Source organism: Acartia tonsa, chromosome 2, assembly GCF_053477335.1.
Source record: "Acartia tonsa isolate MP-2025a chromosome 2, ASM5347733v1, whole genome shotgun sequence".
Taxonomy (NCBI): Eukaryota; Metazoa; Arthropoda; class Copepoda; order Calanoida; family Acartiidae; genus Acartia; species Acartia tonsa.
In genome coordinates, this window is record NC_137261.1 from 25,569,400 (window position 1) to 25,586,787 (window position 17,388).

Here is a 17,388-nt window from a genome sequence, read left to right on the forward strand (position 1 = left end):
TTTGTATTTGGGGGATGTTTTACCCAACTAGACTCTAGAAGAAAAGTGCCAAATTGAAATCTGTAATAGCTATTTAGTTCAATTATGTGAAAAATGTTTATATAGAAATATTAGCTTGATATCTTTTAAAATGATTTCATAGCTTAATTTTAGTGTTTTATTGGCTTTTTACCCCACAAGCCAAATTTTTAAAGTTTTACAGTTAGATCCAATCATAAAGGAAAATTAAAAAAAAAAGAATCATTTGATAACTATAACAACAAATCCAAACAGCCAGGGCAAAATCTTTAGTGGCTATGTATCTCAATTATAAGAATAAATTTTAAAATAAAAAATCATCTTGATGGGCTCATAACTTATAATATTTGTGTTTTGGGGGGTGTTAAAACCAACTAGTACCAAGAAGGAAAGTGGCAAAATGAAATCTTTAGTAACTACTTAGCTTAATTATGCAAAACAAAGTTTACAAAAAATTAGTTTGATATCTCTAAAAATAAGTTCAGACCTTAGATGTTAGTGTTTTGGAGCTGTTTTACCCCACTAGCCCCTAGAAGGATAGTGCCGAAATTCAATTTTCAATATTTATTCTGGTAGATTTAATCATATAAGAGATCTTACAAAAAGAATCATGTTAATATCTATAACAACAAGCCCAAAAACTTCCAGAGCAAAAATTTTATACTGAATTTCATTGCCAAAAAGTGTATAAACTCCCCCCCCCCCCCTCCCTCCTTGGTTCTTACTACAAACTATACACATTTCAAAGACTATGTTCATTAAGCTAAAATTGAATGCACCCAAAATATATAAATATACCTATATGAAATAATTATATAACTCCTAGGTGCTAAGCAATACAATTTTAAAAAGGTTTGTGTAACAAGTATCAAACTTAAAATTCATGAAAAAACTGCATTTATTAAACTTGTGTATACTTCAAAGGATAGCTCAAAAAATAATAATAGTACAAAAACGTTATATACCAATATGAAAACTAGAGGTTATAAGCTTTCCAATGGTATGCGTAGCATTTTTCTACCACTTCTAGGTGCTGAGCAATGACATGTTTAAAATGTCTGTATGTTTCTTAGCAGGCTTGCCAATGTGAATTTTAGGTTAAAAATAGCTAAAATCTTTTTCCCGGATTTTCTCCCAAGAAGGAACGCTTTTGATTTTGTTTTTTGCATTTTTCATTAGTCTATATATGTATATATCAGAATCTGTAATAATCTCAGAGAGCCTGTTTCAAAAAACTGCTTTTTCCTTCCGGCGACTAGTGAATAATTTGTAATCAATCATAATAATTGTATTTTTCTTAAGTTTTTGTCTATATGTATTTCATAGACTAATAAATGAAAGCACACGTATTCATTAAACTTTCTTGTAATTGTATAGTCTTTCCAACTAACATTTCTAGGGATAAGACAATGGACGATACATTGATGTACATTCCAAATTATGATAAACAACATTACCCCTTTCAGTACATTAAAATTCAACTATTTACAGTCCCCAAAGTTTTTAAGCTACAGGGTGTTTTTTAATAGGTTAAAAATATTGCTTAATATAACCCACTTGCCATTGAAAGAAATTAATAATTAATGTCTTAATTTCTTCATTGTGTTTGGGCATTTTGTATAAGAAAAAATATACTTGGCGATTTTCAACAATTATGCCTTAAAAACCGGTTTTTCCAAAGTATTTTTGTTCTTATACAAAATGCCCCAACACAATGAAAAAATTAAGATATTGATTATTAATTTCTATCAATGGCAAGTGGGTTATATTAAGCAATACTTTTAACCTATTAAAAAAAACACCCTGTAGTATAATTTACAGTCCAATGCCATCTCATTCTCCAAGATAAATATATTTTTTATCCTGGAACCATTTAAAGATTCCAAATAAATTGGTCGGGTAAATTGTTTGTGAGATCCTAGCGGACAGACAGACAGACTGTTATAAAAGTAAAACCAGTTACCTTTAGCCAGAAGTTTGACCAGTCTCATAGCTCTAAAGAGTCTCAACATAGAAATACTAGCACCACCACCGTCAGTTAAATTGGCCATGATAATATCAAGAAATGATCCAATAACAATTATAAAATCAAACGTATTCCATGCGTCTGAGAAGTACATTTTTAGGCCAAATCCAGCAAACTGAACATTATTAAGGAATATAAGTTTTTATCATACATGTGTAATAAGTAGTTAAAAAAAGCAACCCAACGGGATGCCAAATTAAAAAGCTTTTTATAGTGCCTAGAAAAATGACGTCAAACTGGCCTACCATTGGTCAATTAAAATGTATACTGGCCTGCCATTGGTAATTTAGTCTGTGTTTTGGCCTATCACTGGTCATTTGTTATTTTTTCAAGGCACTATAAGAAGCTTCCAAAATCAAAACACTTACTGAAGGTATATGCTTAGATACAGTTTGTGACTAAAAATTTTCGAGATATTTTGTGTCAATTTTAAGATTAAGATATTTTAAGAGCAACATATTTTATATCGAATAACGTATAAAACTTATATTCCTTTATAATGAATTCAAAAGTAAAGAAGGTTGTGAAAACAAGATTCATCACATCTAAGAACTGTGTGTATAGTTCTAAACAAATATCCTTTACTTAATTGTTAAGAAAAAAAATAAGATGTATAAAGATAATGATCTTATATTGCTTATGCTCAATTTGTTATTGTTTAAACGTTTGAAGTGAAGACATACCACTTTGTAAGGAAAATCAAAATTAAAAGTTATAAGATTAAAACAAATTTTGTTAGCCCGGGTCTTTTTTTCACTCAGGTATTAACTGGTATTAATTTTTTGATTTTTCATTTCAATACTGGTAGAAAATTGTCTGTAATACAATGCTGTACATGATTTTTTTAGTATGACTGAGAACCGTATTAAATTCAGAGGATATTAATCGGTTTCAAAGCCATGCCACGAAAAATCTTTTGCTGTATACCATAAATATTTTTATATATAGAAGATCTTTAATTCAATCAGGATGTATAGACTCCAATTTCTGAAAAGCGCCGCATATAAAAATAAAGGATAAAGTTTCCTGGTTGGTTGTAGAATCCCATGGCGAGTAGGAGAGTATTTACACAGATTGCTCCAAACACAAGATACTCAAAGAACGGACTTGTTACAAAAGCCCAAACTCTGTGTTTGGATAAATTTTACAATAAATTGGATAAAATTGTAAAAAAAACGTTTTAAACACTAACTGATCAGCTACAGCATTAAAATTTTTTTGGAACTAAACCGTGTAAAAAGCAGTAGGAGAAGAGGGATTGGTGTAAAGGAATAAAGGGATAGTTATAATTGCCCGCTATAAGGTTTACTTTTTTTTAGGAACATGAAAATCTGGTGTAAGATCCAAGTAATAATAAATCCATTACTATTTAATTTAAAAAAGTAAAATTCCTGTATTGAATTGGAGAGGTGGGTATGTACATCTTAACAGGTTCAGTATTAAGAACATAATCTATGCAGTTTCTCTGGTTTTTGTCCAGTCCACAGTCAGAATAAGGAGCTTCACCTTCTCGCTATATTTACATCATTTGCAGTCTTACAAATCAACTTTTAAGGAGTACAAAACGTAAAAAAAAGTATTATCTAAAAGTTATTACATTATTGAATAAAACTGCTTTTAGGAAGGTTTCTACTGATAATCTATAGCAGAAAAACTAAACTGATATGATTTTTGCGGGTGTTTACAGCCCTTGACAATTTTGGTAAGGTGTGGACTAAATAATCCCACTTATGAAATTAGTTCCAAAGTTAGTTTTTTTAGATCAGATTTAAAATTATTGAATATAATCTAAAATTTCACTACTAAATTAAAAAAAAATTAAATATAATATAAAATATCTGCAAATAGTGCCTGAAAGGTAACAATGACAAAACCGACAAAAATGTTGATCATAAAGAATGCGAGGATAATTATGTACACCATGTAGAAGATGAACATTATTGGCCGATTGTTGAATCTGAAAAAAAGAATTTATAGAATTACATATATTTACGATTCTATGATTTACTGCCAGTCACTTAATTATAATTTTAACTAGCGGCTGTATCCCTAGCATTTAGGGGCTCTATATCCAAAGGTATATGGAAGAGCAAAAAAAGCTTAAAACCAAACCTAGATTTATTTATAAAAATAAATATCCTAAAACTATCTGAGGACCTATAAGAAGATTCATTGTAAATGTTAACCAATAAAGTTAGAGTATAGAGGGGTTGGGGGTATATGACTATATAAAACTATCGCAAAGACCTACCACTTTGCAGAAGGTTGTTTTCCATAGAAATATTTGCTTTTGCTTTTTTATGATTTTCGGGAATTTAAAATAATTTCATGCATTTGGTTGCTGTTGTAAAAACAGAGTAAGGCATGTATAGTGCTATAAAAGAGCTACAATTTTAAATAATTTACATATATTTATTATGATGTAAAATTCTTTTATAAAAGGCAAATACAGAATAATTTTAATTACAAATTTATTGAAAAAAATCCGGACTGACTGATGGATAGACAAAGTGAATTATAGAGTAGCTTTGGTACTTATTACAACATATAAACAGACATGCGCACTAAGATATATAGGTTTTCCGGAATTTTAAAGTTATGGGGAGATTTGAAATCTGCATCAAATTTTGAGGATTTTTTATAAAATTAGTTTTTTCTATAATTCTTTATCTAAAAGCGGAAATGCAATTGAAGTTAATTAATTTTGGCATCTGTGATTGGTGGATTTAAAAAATCTGCGCTCTATAAAGAATTATACAAAAAACGAATTTTATAAAAAAAATCCTTAAAAGGACCACCCTCAACGTCACAAAAAATGGTTTTTGATATTATAGCCCCCATAGTGCCTATATAAAAAATTAAAGACCATATTTCCATACAATTTGGGGTCGGAGATTTCGAATCTGGCGTCCATTTTTATGTAGGTGACCTCCTTCATGCCGAAAAACGGCGCCAAAGTTGACTACCCTTCGAAAAATCCGCGAATGACATTTTTAGCAAAATAAAAATCTACCAAATTATTTTGATCATAAGATAGATAGATAGTCAGATTTAAATAAATATAATCAACTTTTTTCTTTCTTAAACGTTGAGAGAGAGAGAGAGAGGGAGAAAAGGAGATAGAAAGAAAGAAAAAAGGAGACAATTATAAAGGGAGAGAAAGAAAAGTTTTTTTTTTTGATAAAATGTATAATATAATAAATAAAGATAGAGAGAGAGGGAGAGAGAATAGGAGAAAAAAGAGAGAGGAGAGAGAAAAGAGAAAGAAAGACAAAGAGAGAGAGCGGGAGAGAGAGAGAGAGAAAAGGAGAAAGAGGGAGAGGGAGAGAGAAAAGGAGAAAGAGGGAGAGAGAGAGAGAAAAGGAGATTGAGAGGGAGAGAGAAAGAGATAGAAAAGGAGAAATGGAGGGAGAGAGAAAGAGATAGAAAAAGAGAAAGAGAGGGAGAGAGAGTAAGAGAGAAAAGAGGAAAGAAAGAGAGAGAGAGAGAGAGAGAGAGAGAGAGAGATGGAGAGAGAAAAGGGGAAGGAAAGAAAGAGATAGAGAGAGAAAAGGAGAAAGAAAGACAGAGAGAGAGAGAGAGAGAGAGAGAGAGAGAGAGAGAGAGAGAGAGAGAGAGAGAGAGAGAGAGAAAAGGGGAAGGAAAGAAAGAGATAGAGAGAGAAAAGGAGAAAGAAAGACAGAGAGAGAGAGAGAGTAAAAAGGAAAAAGAAAGACAGAGAGAGACAGAGAAGGAGAGAGAGAGAGAGACAGAGAGAAGAGAGAGAGAAAAAGAGAAAGAAAAACAGAGAGAGAGAGAGAGAAAAAAAGACAGAGAGAGAGAGCGAGAGAGGGACAGAGAGACAGAGAGAGAGAGAGAGAGACAGAGAGAGAGAGAGAGAGAGAGAGAGAGAGAGAGAGAGAGAGAGACAGAGAGAGAGAGAGAGAGAGAGAGGACAGAGAGAGAGAGAGAGAGAGGACAGGGTGAGAGAGGGAGAGAGAGAGAGAGAGAGAGAGAAAGAGAGAGAGAAAGAGTGAGATAGAGAGAGGAGAGAGAGAGTGAGAGAGATAAATAGTGAGAAAATGTGTTAGATAGAGAGGGAGAAAAGGAGATAGAAAGAAAGAAAGAAAGAGGGGGATAATTATAAAGTGAGAGAAAGAAAAGATATTTTTTTTAGTAGAATAGAAGACCTTATGTGTAATCTCCTTATAATAAAGTTTGTCTGTCTTGTTTGTCTAAATGTTTGTCTGTCTGTTTGTCTGTTTTTTTTGTCTATCTGTTTGTCTGTCTTGTTTGTCTAAATGTTTGTCTGTTTTTTTGTCTATCTGTTTGTCTGTCTGTTTGTCTGTTTGTTTGTATGTTTGTCATGGAAAGAGATGAGGTAAAGTCATAGGAGGTGATAGGAGGTGATTGGGATTACAGTATACTAGCCAGCGCATGGAGAGAAACATTTTATTCCCGTATTTTATATCAAACTGTATTCATAGCTACAGGAATCCTTTAAAAGGTTTAAATAAATAAGTTGATATTAAAATTACTACTACTAATTGCTTAAACTCCAGCCTCTGGTAGAAGGACAGGAAAATAGCCTAAAACTACCCAAAGATATTTGTATAGCTTCCCTGTAAAGTACAATCCATACAGACCAGTAATTTTAACGTTAATTGACTTCAGACAAAGTAAAAAATATAATTTTTTTTTTGGGGGGGGTATTATTTTTCCTAGGAACTATTTCTCTTAGGAGGGTGTAGATAACCACCCCAAAATAGTTATAAACACTCCTTGGACGTATAAGAAGCATCACTGTAAAGGAGAACCATATCGGTTCAGCGGTTAAGGATATCCTTCGCTACAGACAAATAACCTTACTACTTATATAATAGAAAATACTAGCGACTACGCCTCTATGCATCTGGGGGCACTTGAGGTGGATGGAGGATTGAAGTCGATCACCCCCTGTTATAAATTAAGTTTTTAATAGATAATTTTTAAAAAAATGTGGGGGTGGGTGGTAATTTATTCTAGTGGCAATTTCTCTTCTGAGGGTGATGTTCCCTCCCCCAAAATAGTTATAAACTTTCAATGTAAAGTAGAACCATAGTGGTTAAGATGTTATTACTGGGTGATTTTTTAATAGGACAAAAATATTGCTTAATTTAACCCACTTACTATTGACATAAATTAATGAACTATATCTTATTTTCTTCATTGGGTTGGGGAGTTTTGTATCAGAAAAAAATATTTAACAATCTGGTGATTACAAGTAATAATATATCCAGGTTCAAGATCTATCTAGTAACAAGGATGACAACATCCATAAGTAGCAAAGCACAAACAAAATCTTGAAAAGCCGAGAAAATCACTTCATGTCGGATGGACAGACAGACGGACGGACAGACATTTGGAATTGTAGAGTAGCTTCACTCCAAAAAAAATATGTTGTTATCTTGTAAACATAAATATGTAGTTTTAATGTTATAAATGACAATATTATATCAGCCACAACTGCTTTTATTTAAGTAAATATAAACTCTTGAAATTGCATATATATAGAATGTCAACAAGTATGGCTGGGTATATTGATCCAGGTTCTTTAAACTTTTTCTGTCCGTCTGTCCGTCATTCCTTAACGCCATGGAAAATAAAATTTTCTCTGCTGCTATTGAAGATAGACATCTAAAATTTTAAGTGAAGATTTTAATGGCATATGCACATCTAATCAATACATTGTTTTGTCCGTCTGTCTGTCGGTCATACTTCAAAGCAAACATTATTTTTTAAGGTTTCATGATTTTACTTTTATTTTTTAATTTTTAAAGAACTAAACATCTGCCCCATAACTCACTTTGTCTGTTTGTCTATTCAATGATATTTTCTGTTTACTTAAGTTAATCATAAATAGGAATAGAGAAATTCACGAAAATCTAAAAAATTATCTAGCACCCCAATTAATAAACAAATATGTCATAGGAATCTTCACTAAAAATTTCAGCTGTCTATCTTGAATAGGAGCCAAGAAAATCATGTTTCTCCTATAGCGTTACGAAAGTATGACATTCCTAAAAGTGCAGCTCTAAAATCAGAAGGAAGGACAGACAAACATTAACCCTTGTAGAGTGTTAGAACTTGTAAACAAATAAGTATAAACAAAATTGTCCTTATTTTTGTTGCAAAATTGCGTAAATACTTACGTTCAATTTTAGGACTTAATTATAAAGTTTCCTCACTTATGATATTGTACTTTGTTGTCATAGACATCATTATTCAAAAATCAGATTAATAGGATATTTATCCGCATGCAACAGTTGGTGTAAAAAAAACGTTACAACCACTGCACTAATTGTAATCTACAGAAGTTTATCATCATTGGGAATGTATTTCAATATATTAACCATTGTCCCTTTAGATCCCTTTTATTTGATCTTTTTCTTTATTCTCTTTCTCTCCCTCGTATTATCTCTTTTTTTCCCCACCGCATTATCTCTCTCTCTCTTTTCTTTATCTCTCTCTCTCTGTCTCTCTCTCTCTCTGTCTCTCTCTCTCTCTGTCTCTCTCTCTCTGTCTCTCTCTTTCTCTCTCTCTCTCTCTCTTTCTCTGTCTCTATGTCTCTCTCTCTTTCTCCTATACTCTCTCTCTATGTGTTTCTTACCTTATCTTTTTCTTTCACTTTCTCTTTTTCTCTCATTCGCTCTCTCTCTCTTTTATTCTATTCCTCTCACTTTCATTCTTTCTCTCTCTATTTCTCTTCTTCTCTCCCTCTCTCTCTCTCTCTCTCTCCTTCTCTCTCCTTCTCTCTCCTTCTCTCTTCTCTCTCTCTCTCTGTTTTTCTCTCTATTTTTCTTTTTCTTCCTCCTTTTTTTTCTCTCTCTCTCTCTCTCTCTCTCTCTCTTCCTTTCTCTATCTCTTTCTCTCTCTATCTCTCTCTCTCTCTTTCTCTCTTAATCTCTCTCTCTCTCTCTCTCTTTGTCTTTCTCTCTCTTTCTCTTTGTCTCTCTCTCTCTCTCTCTCTTTCTCCTTTTCTCTCTCTCTCTCTCCCGCTCTCTCTCTTTGTCTTTCTTTCTCTTTTCTCTCTCCTCTCTCTTTCTTTCCCCTTTTCTCTCTCCCTCTCTCTCTCTATATCTTTATATATTATATTATACATTTTATAAAAAAAAAACTTTTCTTTCTCTCCCTTTATAATTTCTCCTTTTTTCTTTCTTTCTATCTCCTTTTCTCCCTCTCTCAACGCTTAAGAAAGAAAAAAGTTGATTATATTTATTTAAATCAGACTATCTATCTATCTTATGATCAAAATAATTTGGTAGATTTTTATTTTGCTAAAAATGTCATTCGCGAATTTTTCGAAGGGTAGTCAACTTTGGCGCCGTTTTTCGGCATGAAGGAGGTCAGCTACATAAAAATGGACGCCAGATTCGGAATCTCCGACCCCAAATTGTATGGAAAAATGGTCTTTAATTTTTCATATAGGCACTATGGGGGCTATAATATCAAAAACCTTTTTTTGTGACGTTGAGGGTGGTCCTTTGATGCAGATTTCAAATCTCCCCCTAACATTAAAATTCCGGAAAACTTATATATCTTAATGCGCACCGGCTAAGTTCACATTGCTACGGACAGTTAAAATATTTAGGAAAGTTGTAAGGAAGAAAATTATCTATCTAGTACTAAGATAAAGATTTAGAAGCCCCCACAAAAAAAGAAATATATTTTTTAAAACAAATTAAATCTATAGTGTTGTTAACATGAACTTTAATATTGTTATTATGAAAATTGGTAATAATGTCTACTTGCCGAAATGATTGTATTCAACACAGCTTGTAATGAAAAAAATTTTCATATTTTTACGGTTTTATAATTTTTTGACAACGCCAATATTGTTTTGTTTACTTTATTAATTTTAAGATATTTTTTATAGTGGGCAAACACAAATACATAATAAATTTTATAGTTAGATCATTGTTTCTAAAAATGAAAAACCCTGTATAAAACTCGGTCATTTTTGAGTCTATGCTGTCAGATTTCCCAAGCAATGTGATTGTGTAAGCGGGGCTTTGCGATAGTTCTATAGTATATAGTCATATACCCTCGCTCCCTCTATTATCTAACTTTATTACCTCTAATACCATTTGTTACCTGGGCCCCGTATCCTCAGCATAAGAATCAATGGATGTATACAAAATCTGTGGCCATCCCTCGAATGTTTGTACAACAAAAAGAGTCAATACTCCGCTCCCAACATCGTCATAGTGGAAGGGATAGCGCACCCATTCTCGCTCCACCACTACAGGTCTAAAATATTAAATTTTAAACAAGGGTGACAACATCCATAAGTAGTAAATCACAAAAAAATATGGATTAACAAACAGAGGACAAAGTGAATTATATGGCAAATGATAAAGCATTTTGTTTACTGGATGCTCTGTAGAAAGGGGTAATTTTACAGAAACCAAAACTTTAATAATATAAAAAAAGGGTTAACAAAATGGAGTTATCATGCATTTTGGTTAATTTTCTAATAAAAGTCAATTAATAAAGCAGGTTTAATCTAGGAGATAATTTAACGTTAAGCTAAGAAAATTTTTAGCAAATAAGTAGCATTTTTAGTGGTAATTTTACATTGTAAGTTATATTTCATATAATATTATTATAATACCTAGTAACATCACTGTAAGCATAGGTAATATATTGACCATGACATTCCGCCTCTGTCTCTTTGCTTGGATCTGTACAGGAGTAGAACTTCCCTGAAAAATAGTGTAAACATACCAAGTAAGTTATAGAAGATCAGCAAAATAGACTAACAAAACAACCGACCAAGTAAATTGTATACTTGATGCCCATCGGTATAGGAAAATCTTATAAAATGAGTGAAATAAGCTATCTTGAATAAATGCCAAGTAAATCCTCTTCCATCCATAGTATTACGGAGACAAAGCACAATCTGTACCACTTTTGATTCCTGTGATGTTATAAAATGAGGAAGATGAAAGGAAAAGTGGGAAAGAAAACCCCTTAAAAAGAGATGGATTTTTATTACGTCAGAGGAATCCAAAGTGCTGCAAAAGTGGTACAGATTGGGCTTCGTCTATTACTGATAGACGAACAGGTAATATTAGTTATAAAAAGTAGCTTTGCAACTAGAAAGATATTTTAATACCTTTAAAAAGTTGGACACCTATGACTGAAAACATGAACTGTAGCAGGAAAGTGACCATAGCAATATTCTGGATAGATGACACAGACACAATGACCGCTTGGATGACCGTTTTTAAACCTTTGGCACGGTTGATGGCACGTAGGGGCCTCAAAACTCTCAGAACTCTCAAAATCTGGATGCATTTAATGTTTGTCTTTATCTCTATTTTAAAAAAAGCTTCTCTAAGGTCTCAGTATTATTTTCGGCTATTTTATTTATAATAAAGATCCCCCAGAGGATAAGGGCTCAGCTGCTAGTATAAAGATAAACCAAATGCCTTGAGAACAGATACAGCCCCTGCGCTGTCACTGAAAACAATGGAGACTATGGACACACTGACAACCACAATATCTAGAATATTTGCTGGTTCTCGACAGTACCCTCCTTTCTGGAAGGCTCCATAGGAAACAATCTGATAGCAATAAGAGTATTATTATAATTGCCAGGTATTTAGAAACAAGGATGACAACATCCATGAACCTGAAGCTCTAAAACGGTGGGACAAACAACCATTAACAGACAAATGAATGTATATGTCCAAATTTGTTACAAAACTGTTTAAATATAGACTACTGTTTAAGGACATACTTACATTTCTAGGACTTGATTATATAGATCCTTCGTATTATAACATTGTACCTTGTTGTAATAGGAATCAGTATTCCAAAAATCTGATGAATAGGATAACTATATCAGTTAAAAAGGTTAAAAAGCATTTAAATGAGCATATGGATTTCCTGGTAATGATTATAGAGTTTCTACGCTTTCCTAACAGGAATCATCATTAAAGTGATGAGACAATTATAACATGTCTGAATATAAATATAACTGTCTCGGATGAAATGACCCTAATTATAAGAAGTAAAGCTAAACATTATACTATAAAGAATCTCAGCCCCGCAGGGTAAGAGCCCCCTGCAGGGGGCTAGAAATAGGAGAAAAGCTACTGTGAAAATACGAAGAAACGCCTCTTAAGGGACGTTGCCACGAAAGGGAATATACCCGGAATTTGTGTTACTCTTATTCCTTGATGGCAATCTCAAATGTGAACACAGTTGTGAAGAAGTAATCAAAGTAACCAAGAATCTAATAGGGTTATTCATAATTTAATCATATTTTTTAAAAATAAAGTCTTTGCTGCAGTGCATAGAATTTTTTTTTTTAAATAACATAATAAGAAAACATTATCATTTTTAAAGAAAAATGGGTAGGAGTTAGTTTAGTCACCAGATATTTTCAGGTAAAAATCCAAATGGGAATGTAAAGAAATATATGAATAACCCTCCTTATTTCTGTCAGATTTAGAATTGAGAGGATCCTCAGCAGCCAAGGAAGCAGATGAAATTAGGATACACACGAGAATAAAATTGCTAACAATTCCGTGGTTGATGAAATTGTAACACTTGACACGGAAGGGGTTGGTTGGAGAGAGGCAGAATAATGACCACCCTTTAGATATACATTTTGTAAAGGAATAAATATCAAATGAAAGAGATACTAGACATAAAAATGTAGATATGAATACGATTGATACGGATACTACCAACAAGTCATTGTTATTTTAGTACTTGACATAGTGATAGGAAAACAGAAAATAAATAAGGCATGGAATTGCTTCTATGGGGGATGCAGTAGGGGGGGGGGAGGGGGATCTTTCACACTATCACTAAAATTGAAGTAGGAATTGTATGTCTCCTCTTTTGGAACCCCCTAACAGTTTACATCCCCGAAGGCACCACGGGGCTAAAAAAACTAGTTTTAATCTTATAATTGTACATTCTATATCCGCGGAAAGCCGTTTATAATACGATACGAGAAATAACTATTCTCGTATTCATTCGAATTCGGTGGATAGGAACCGGTTCTCATCCATACGAAAAAACTATGTCTAGCATCGTATTATATCCAGCTTTCTACGAATATATTTTTCTACAAAATGTATTCCTTCAGGTATTCCAGGTATAGGTACAGTTTCTTCACCAGATGCACCCTGGTTTTCATCTACATCTGTTTCAAGATAAAGTTATTTAGATGTTCATAACATTAAAAGAAATTCCGAACTATATGATATTTAAAATTAAAAGGACAATTATAACATTCCTAAATTTAGTATTGATAACAGACAACAGATTTAGAGAAGATTTGCTAAAAACCAATAGAAAACTATTATGGATATTCAACTACTATAGGGAAATATGCGTAGATACTCAACTACTCGTGGATATTAAGGTACTATTGAGTCATAAAATGTAATATACAGTGTGTTTTTATGAGATTCTTTTTGAAAGAAATTTTGTCCCACTTATAGTGATCAAAATTTAATAATTAATGGCTTATTTTCTTCGTTTTTTAAGACAATTAATAGAACAATAAAAAAATATTTATTTAAACTATCTAAGTAAAATCTAAAATTCAAAACTTAGGTGTCAACATCTAAAAATTTTCTTATGCTCAAATCTTTTACCCGTTGCAAGAAAAATTGTATTTTCAGTAGTCGACTTTGGGGGGCCAGTACTCCCTCCCTAGTTGAGATATGGCCTTCAAACTTTGATATGTTCTAATACATGTCCCCAATAGTATCTTTATAAATTTTTATTTCTATATCTCATTTTTTTTGGCAAAATGTAAAAGATTTCAGCATAAGAAAAATGAGTTGAAACCATTTTTAGATATTGACACCTAAGTTTTGAATTTTAGATTTTACTGTACTTTTTAAATAAAAACTGAAATATTTTTTGTTATTTTATTAATTGCCTTAAACAAAGAAAATAAGCCAATAATCATTAAATTCTGATAGCTATAAGTGGGGTAAAATTGCTTTCAAAAAAGTTCTCATAAAAAAAACACTGTATAATGCTAATAATATAATATAATCTATAAACCTTTATATTAATTCATTTTATACAGAGTTAATCTACTTAGTTAGTATAATCTAAATCAAACTTCCCTTGTTCATTAGTTCCAGGTATGGGAGATCCTTCGTCAAGGCATTTACCCTCTTCGTAACCTGTTAAAAATAATATCATTTATTAGAGTGTTTTCATTTCCCAACAAAAAGTTTATTTCTATCCCATTGAATACATCAGAACTTTTAGTGATGATACAAAATGTATCTAGTTTTTTTTACACATTTATTATGAATTGTTATTGACAAAAAAATACACAGTTGAAAACAATTCACAACAAATTAATTTAAAATTATAAATCAAAATTATAACATTGAATAATAATTTTAATAATCAATATGAAATTACGAATGTTTGTTTTACATTTAAAGTGTGTCTATTCATTTGACTATGTGATGTCACAGGTGAACATTTACAAACTTACCTTCATCCTCGCTGTATTTCTCAAATATTTGACTGTTGTCATGCTGACTACTGTTAAGGTTTATCTCAGAATCAAGCTCTTTTTCTGAACCTCCAATGTCACCTTTAAAGGATTTTAGTTTAATTACAAACATATCAGCAGGGAGCAAAGGGACTTTGAGCTGTTTATTACACTTGTCCCCAAAGTTTAATAATATTATTTATTCGTTGGCCTATCAACTTTGGGTACTTTTATTGAATTTTGATTGGTTGGTTTATTAAGATGAGTGTTCAAACATTTTAACTAATAATTGTAATTGTGTGTATCATCATTAGAGATATAAAACAGTCTTATCCCTTTAGATCCCTACATACATATTAATTGAAGGATCAGAAATGATATCTTCAACATTACCTTGGATAGCCTCATCAGGACATTCATCATCATTCTTCTCAACCTCCTCCTCATCTCCATCAGCCAAACTGTCCACAGCAATAGCAAGAAACACATTCAACAGAATATAATTACCAAATATAAACAGGATGATAAAATACAAGCTGGCAACCAGGCCCAGCTGCTTGGGGCCACCGTAGGCAATGATGCCGTCGTACATGATGCTGTTCCAATCTTCGCCAGTCAAGATTTGGAAACAGGAGAATAAACTGTTGAAAACAATATCCCTTATTTTTAAGTTGAGCATGGAATACCCACCCCTGCATTTCAATATATTATTATTTTAGAAACTTGTCTAGAGAAATTTTTGGGCATAAGGAATTGCTTACAAAAACGATTAAATCATCTTTGAACATCAATGTCATTTAAAATAGTTTCCATTTAACTTGACACAGAAGGGGGGTTTTAATTCATAATATCAACCTACAAAATAAGAGATTTTTCCCTGTTGAAAAAAGAGTCAAAGTTCATCCTAGTTTTCTCCAGCTCCAGAGAGTCAGGAAACTTTCGCGCCAAAAATTTGGCGCCAAAAAGTTGAGAACCGAGCAGAGCAAATATGCCAAGGAATAAAAAGAGTAAAACCAACAGAGATGCTATGGCCTCAATAAAAGGATAATTTACTAAAAGGTTAAGCAAAATATGAAATAATTTTAATATTGAAATAGTTGAGATAAAAATAAATTTCTAGTTTCTAGCTAGCACAGATGCCTTAACCCTTTGGGGCAGGGGCTCAGGGATAAGGGATAGGAAACCTGGCCATAAATTAGGTCTCGGCCTGGTTTTGAAAGGGATCATGCAACTTTTACCATTTGCCTAATTTAATGACCTTACTGGCGGACGGCTCATATTGGCTACCGCTCTAAACCAATAGTGTTCTGTGATTGGTTGATACAAAACAAGCCCAAATCACAGATGGCGGAAATTTAAGAAGCAGACAATTATAGAAAAAATAATGATTTCGTCTGCTACGAAAAAATAAATATAAATGGTGTTAGATCACATTAGTTTAATTATTAAATCTGCTTAGAGTTAAACATTAAAAAAGGGCCACATAGAAAAAACAAAAATAACGGGATTATTTTTTTGGAAAGAAGGTAGCTATGAATTTTCATTTGGTAGTTTATAAATTAGATGTTGTATAATGTATTTTGAATTTTAAAAATTTAGTATGGAAATGATACAACACCTTCACCCTAATTTTTGTACAATACAACACAGTACAGATATATCATTACATTATATCCAGTATAGTATCCAAAGAACTTGATAGAATGTTACCCAAGTGCATATTTATTTATTTATTTTGAATTTTAATTAGCAATGAAATTTTCAAATAAAATTGTTACTCATTAATAAAACTGCAAATAATACAAACTAAAATCTGTCTGAGGTAAACCCAACGATAGCTTTCTGACAGTTCAAATTACCAAAGTAAAAGATAAAAAATTTTGGGAGAGAAAAAACTTCATTTTAACAAAAGCCATTAATATATAGGTTTATAAAAAGTTATGTTTTTTACTTTAAACTAGCTACCTGAATTAGATTCTTTACTTTATCTACACACACACACACAGCTTTTTCATTAGCATTTTATACGAACCACTGCGCTATCCCAAAACTGGTTTATTAGGCTAGAAATAGGCCTAGGCTTGAAATAGGCCTGAAATAATATTTTCCTACGTTTCCCATCCCTTATCCCTGCAGGGGCTACCCTTACCAAATGTAACCTAACCAAACCCAACCTAAAGTATAATATAATCACACAAAAAAAACCCTCCGCCTTATTTTCCAATTATTTAGATAATAAGGAGGGGTTGGGGTTGGGGGGGGGGGGGGGGGCGGGGGGAATGGTTGTATACTTAACTTCTCACTTTAAAGAAAAGCGTGTTTTTTAACTACTTAGTTATTTACCTTACTATAATATTCTTTAACCTTTAATTATTTATCCTTGCCTCTATAGAACTGATGAGAGAGCGTAGAAGATTTTGTAAAGATTTCCAATATCTTGTAACTTTGAAAGCGCGTAGCAAACGAATACACCTGAATACATACATACTTTGTTATCTATCATTTTAATTTTGATATCTCATTTTAATTTCAAGTTTGATCAGGTAGGGTGAAGATATTTGATTGTAAATTATATTGGTCCCCAAAGTTTTATTACTGGATGAAAACATTTTTTGAAACAGGAATAAAAGACATCTGTAATAAAAGATAGTGATTTCCCTTAAAGTATATGTCAAGTGCTGAAACCCTTTCCATTTATTTTTGAAATATATTAAAATTTGATTATTGGCGATAGTTTTTCTCTATCCGTTATCTTTTTTATCTTTTAAATTATAAAATTAAATGCATGTAGTCAATTTTGTCTAGTGTAATTAATCACATAATAATTATTATACTTACA

At 32.2% G+C, this 17,388-nt stretch overlaps 1 protein-coding gene across 1 annotated transcript in view; it reads right to left on the minus strand.

The window, feature by feature from the left end:
* LOC145312486 (muscle calcium channel subunit alpha-1-like) overlaps positions 1-17,388 on the minus strand; it is a 188,716-nt gene that overhangs the window by 94,770 nt on the left and 76,558 nt on the right. The window contains 17 exon segments of the mRNA XM_080151743.1: positions 1,982-2,158; positions 2,536-2,612; positions 3,073-3,169; positions 3,434-3,557; positions 3,896-4,001; positions 10,157-10,312; positions 10,677-10,767; positions 11,181-11,352; positions 11,497-11,631; positions 12,222-12,304; positions 12,504-12,716; positions 12,881-12,885; positions 14,163-14,226; positions 14,550-14,651; positions 14,943-15,200; positions 15,437-15,581; positions 16,934-17,021. Coding sequence (XP_080007869.1) covers positions 1,982-2,158; positions 2,536-2,612; positions 3,073-3,169; positions 3,434-3,557; positions 3,896-4,001; positions 10,157-10,312; positions 10,677-10,767; positions 11,181-11,352; positions 11,497-11,631; positions 12,222-12,304; positions 12,504-12,716; positions 12,881-12,885; positions 14,163-14,226; positions 14,550-14,651; positions 14,943-15,200; positions 15,437-15,581; positions 16,934-17,021 — 2,093 coding nt within the window.